A 6,080-nucleotide genomic window follows, 5' to 3' on the forward strand; every position below is an offset into this window, starting at 1 on the left:
AAACCAATACACAGCATGACTTGAGATTTTCCTCTTCAATAAAAGTATTCCCTTTATACATTAAATTTTTAATATTGAAATAATAAATAAAGATATCAAATTTATTTATTTTATGGATAATATTTAAATTATTTGCATAAACATATGCAAGCATTACACAGTTGAATACTAAATTATCACAGTATTTTATATTGATTGTTTTAAAATCAATGTATTAATATTCTCTTTCAATATTGAACATGATGAATTGTCACTATAAGTTATATATTATAGAAATAATATTTTAGCTTAAATATAACCTTTCCTTGATTTGTTTGAGCTTATGAAAATAAGTTTATGATGTAACAAACTAAATTAATTGGGCCAGAATTATCACATTGATTTATACCATTTGTACACAAGAAAAATTGAAATATATGGCCATTTAAAAAAGCTTTAAAAACACTTATTTAATTATCAATTACGGAGCATATTTAAATTTAACCTTTAGTTATTAATTCTATAAATTTGATTTTAAGGGGTATTATTTTCACCTACAGTTAAATACTGGTTAATAAAAATATGATTACAATAAATGAATTTTTTTTTTAATTTTAAGCTTCAACATGATAATCACCTAAAATGTTAAAACTGCTGATTTTAGAATTTACTTATTTGTATTCATAAATAGGCCATATATATATTTTCCCAATGTTTTCATACAGCAGCGTAACAATGGATGCCCCCCCCCCCACTTGATATACAATTATCCAATAAACCATTTAGGTGTCACCTTCCCTGGCCAGCCTGGTCATATGGTTTAGTGCACAAGGAAGTGCACAAGGGTGGGAAGTTTAGTGTGAACTCAACTGTATGTTATATAAGTGTACCTTATGTTAAAAGAAGATATTGATAATAATCCTAATCACAAATACTGGTGTTTTCTAGTACAAATTTTACTTAGTAATCTGGGTTTTTATGATGCATGGCTGTTGGAAACACAAACGTATTTTTGAATCTAGTTAAGCGAAGAATTAAAGATCAATGTTTACAGAATGGGGATAGTGGACTTCAAATTTCTAGTAGAGCTACTTTTTATGGGTTAATTTCAAATGTTCAACTACAGCCATATTTAAGCTTAATTAACATTAGAAAATATCGTATATGTATTTCAAAATTAAAGGTATCGTCCCATAGATTGAATATAGAAATATGGAGGTGGACAAAACCTACATGTACTCCTTTGAATAAAAGAATATGTAATAAATACCATGCCGAAGAAGATTAATATCATTTTGTTTTAGAATGTGCAGTGTATAATCTCATACGAAAGAAGTTTATATCTGGTTATTATTGAAGACGTAAAAAATATGTTAAAATTAACAGAGCTTTGTAGAAAGTAATAAGAAATCTGAGTATTTTTGTCAAAATAGCTTTCGAAATTAGAACAAGCATACTCTTTAATAGTCAGTCATGAAGTTGTATCATGTATTTATCATTGTAATTATTAGAATCCAACATATAAAGGGTTATAAATTAACTATCTTACCGTTTGGTATTTAGAGCATCACGCCCCCATATTTATGCTTACTAAATAACATAATGAAAAAAGGTAAGGAAATATGAAAGTGTTCACGGAACAACCGTCCTTGTTCAACTAGTCAATAGATGAAAATTATCGAGTAACGTTGCGCTTTAGGCGCGAATTGTCAAAAAAAAAATAATTAAAAGAACTTAACAGGCAAAGTCATGCATCAAAAACGTAGCCTCCACAAGCTGTAATTTAGGCCGTAGCGACTTAACATTCGCGGAATTCGCGGTTACTACATATCCGCGAAAGTTTGTCTCCGCGAAAATGCCGACGTTGTGAAAAACGCGAAATATTGTATCCGCGAACATTTCTAGGAATACAGTATTTTCATATACAATAGTATAATATTGTGAAGTTACCAAACGAATGCAATTAACACATAATCAATGGCACTTACAACCCATGAAAAATACCATAAAGAGGTTAAAATATGCAAAAATAGCCCTTACTGCGTCAGTAACGCAGTAGAAATCTAGTTATAAATACTGAAAAATCGGTCATTAATCGTACATAACATGTAAATTATTACTAGAATTTTGAATCTTTATACTTTTTTTTTAAAATCTTAGTACAATTTTTTTTAAGGTTTGATTTAAATTTGTCGAAATATTTTTCCTCATCTGGAGGCGTACAGCTTTAATTATCATCATATTTGCTATTAGAAGTCTTGTGTTTCGTTTTTGTAACAAAACTTCAATTTCTTTCATATAAATCTCTTTTTTTAATTCTTTGATATTGAGTATACGTTTATTATATGTTCTCTATAGATATTTCAACCTTTATATTGATACTTTCGAGCGTCAAGATAAAGATATCTGGAATCTACAGATTGATTTTGTAGAGATTTCTAAGTTACCATATTTTGACAAGTTCATCTCGTAGTAGTATCCGAAAATTATACTTAGATACCGCAATAACACATTTTGCTAATATTCTATTTGTGCTAGTGAATATATACAATTATCACATGTTACTGTATTAAGTAAATTTATAATAATCTGCATTGATTTTATACAGAAATAGAATATTTGTATGCTATCATTTACTTCGAATAAATTGTAGCAGATAATAATGTTAAATATCTATTATATACCTAACTGCTGATTTCTTTATGCATTTATACATTTTGTGTTGGTATGTTGATTACTTGTGAATATATTGTCCACATGGGTCTATGAACTTCTGAATTTATTTGAATAAAATCTAAAAATCTATATTCAGTTATTCCCTGTAAATTTTACAGAAAGAAACACATTTGAGACAGCCTTCTACCGGAAAATTAAAACTAACATGTTAGTAGCAAAATACATAAAAATTATTGCTGAACGTTTCATTATTCTAGATTGTATGCATTTTCGTGATATCATACTTACTGTCAACATTTTCATCAGTGTTTTCTTGCGTGAACATTATATACTATATATTATATTTGTATGTCAGTTCAATTTAATTAAGGAAAGACGATGATGAAGAGCATGAATAATTCAACTGACCTAATGTAGTGACGCAGTGTGGATAAAAAAATTAGATTGTTAAATAATACAAAATATTTTGTCAGGAATTAAAATACAAATGTATATGATTAATAATGATTTGCTTATTTTCCAGTACCACAGTTTTGTAAATGGTCTCCAGATCTACATCCAGTCATGTAACCACTAGCATCTACGGCATAAATACACATCATCGACTCTGGTATTAACTTGTCGTCTCTTTTGCAATGAAAAAACTCACCAAAAACGCTTGCATTGTACTCTTAAATAAAACAATTAAATACTTAACATTTATTATTCAAATCAACTCAAAAAAGTGAATACTGAATTCTTAATAAAAAAATTATTTTACCATAGAGGAATTGTTGTATTGTTAATCAAAATAAGACATAACACGTGTATTCTGATATTTTAAAACGTATTATTACAAAGGTCATAAAGCAAAAAGATGATTGAAAACAATTTCCCCGATAAATAATATACGCAAAATGATAGAAACATAATTTATGTTCAGCCAATGTTCTGTTTCAAAAATGCAAGAACAAAGACCAATTTGAAAGGTTTAAGCCCTGCACGAACAAACAGCGTTTTGAAAACACTTTAAGATTAATATAGAAAGTAAATAGGCGCGCTACCGTAAGTGCAATAAGGATGTCCAGGCGTCATGTCTAAAAAGTAGTTTGGATCACGATAAATCGTACCAAATACGTCTTTTATATCAGTAATACTTTCTCCAGCAACATGTGATTCTGTGATTTCACTACCATCGCATCGTTTTAACGAAACCATATCTAACTCAGAATACCTGGAATTTTTAATTTACCGAAAAAAATTAATTTCTTTCTTTTTACTTTGAGACCAAGGTTTTCCTCTCTAAAGATTGTTCATAACGTCGTAAAATTGCAAGATTTCTATAAGCTAAACAATTGGAAAACCTAAAATGATAATTATATGAACAGACGAAACTAATTGACATGTTCATCAATGCATACTTCAATTGAAAATTGAATCACGTTGATAAATGGTTTTCATCGTTTTTTTTTGTATGTTTGTTTAACTTACTTAAGGTTTATTTGTTTGTTTTTACAATGTTTTAGCGCAATGTAATAATTTGAATACATACATTTGACGTATATGCCTTATTTTGAATGTTCCTATTGTGCAGTGACATGCCGGATATGCGAAGTCATTGTTGTAATTGTCAACAGAAGCCGCTTCCCGAAATCTGAGCTTGCAATTGGCTTGAACCTAATATAAAATTATTTATTATGTAATATATTTTAAGTAAAATGATACTAATCACAAATTTGGTGCGGCGTAAAGGAATGACAAACTTAAATATCTGGTAAAAAGATGATCCCTCGGAAGCATTAAATACAGTGAATTTACATGAAAATTGCAAACTCGGTTTGATTGAGTCTGTACATGAGGAATAATGAGAATGTGCATCATCCCTCACGCCCCCTAGCACCGGCTTGAGCTGAACTCAATTCTCAACACTTTAAAGTGCTGGAGTCAATGATCCCAAAGGACAAAATAGAAAAGTATCAAAACACTTAATGCTTAAATTGTTTATTGCCATTTTCTAAAATTTCTTAGATATTTCCTTTTTGTCGTAGATATGATTTAACCAATTGACAAAATTCTGTTTATTCAATATAGTTCCCACCAATCAAAGCGTTTTCACCAAATTTATTGCTTTATGATTCTGTAAGAAAACAACAAAATTTGCACTTTAAATACACTAACCTTTATGAAACAAGTGTAGCTCTCGCCAAAAACCTCATTCTTAATATCGTTGACTGCAAATATTTCGAGTAAACGATGTCTTAAAAAGGTAAAACTTCCAGATTCGTTATTGCTCGTTATGAAATTCCAACTATACATCTCTGAGAGAGACAAAAAAAATAAGTTTAATTTCTGCAGAACGGCTCTATTTAGATCAATATTGCATTTTTACAACAACAATATTATTTTCCTAAAGTATACATGGTATAGTTTTTCATCATATTTTCCCAAAGCAACATGCCTTAGCAGCAACCAAAATATTTGCATCTTAAAAGATGTTGCTCTGCTGACGTCATACTGTACATTGGACATTATTGTTCATCGTGGCAACTTATTGCTTAATGACTTAAGTTATTTTGTTCGGTTACTTAAAATTACGACAAATTATTCAACAAATAATTACTCTAGTCTTTAATAACATGCAATTCGACCTGATTTAATTGTTTCGGCTTCAATTCAAATAAGGAAAAGGAGGAAGAGGTGTGAAAATGCAAAAAAGTTTACGAAAAACTTAAATTTTGATCAATTTTTAGTCCTACTTTTAATATACAATCATATTTTCCACAAAATATGAGAACCATTGAAATAGCTAAGAAGATAAGCGTATAAATTGAACTGTATTAGTTTGCTGGATGTCCAAAAACATATTATTTTATACAATATTAGATACACACACGGTTACAAACTTCTTATTTATTAAATTACAGGTACAAATAAGGAAAAATAAAAATAAAGTTTAAAACTTTTACTTACCTTCACTTAATTTCCCTGCCCATAGATATTGATCACTGAAGTTTTTGGAAGTTGGAGGATTACGTACACAACCCCTTTCATCACTGTTATCTCTACAGTCATAGTAGCCATCACACGTTAGTCGATGAGGAATACATTTGTAATCATCCGCACAGAGAAATGATTTCTGACACTTGTCTCAAGTAATTAGAAAACAAAGTATTTATTATTTATTTAAAATATATGCATGAAGAAATAAATACAAGAAAGTCATGGTGACCATTTATCGTTCATCGATATACAAGGACTCTAAATGGCTTGCAAGTACGGTATTCATACAATTAATCATTAAAGAAAAACAGATATTTAATTAGAATCTGGGTCAACTGAACACACTTGATAATGCTTATATAGAAGATCCAACAGACTGTTACTAATTATGCTGTGAAGATGATATGCATATATATGCAACGTAACAGCATTATAATATTATCCTG

At 29.3% G+C, this 6,080-nt stretch overlaps 1 protein-coding gene across 1 annotated transcript; it reads right to left on the reverse strand.

The window, feature by feature from the left end:
* Window positions 1–3,181: 3,181 nt before the first annotated feature.
* LOC132739639 (uncharacterized) lies at window positions 3,182–5,802 on the reverse strand (the record flags this gene model as incomplete). Its single annotated transcript, XM_060727391.1, has 5 exons — window positions 5,605–5,802; window positions 4,813–4,952; window positions 4,187–4,311; window positions 3,699–3,868; window positions 3,182–3,325 (listed from the first exon to the last, which is right to left on the reverse strand). Coding segments are annotated over exons 2-5 (577 nt in total), but the record flags the coding sequence as incomplete, so codon positions are not given.
* Window positions 5,803–6,080: the final 278 nt, after the last annotated feature.

Source organism: Ruditapes philippinarum, unplaced genomic scaffold, assembly GCF_026571515.1.
Source record: "Ruditapes philippinarum isolate M1 unplaced genomic scaffold, ASM2657151v2 ctg11601_1_1_1_1, whole genome shotgun sequence".
In the NCBI taxonomy this organism is placed as follows: Eukaryota; Metazoa; Mollusca; class Bivalvia; order Venerida; family Veneridae; genus Ruditapes; species Ruditapes philippinarum.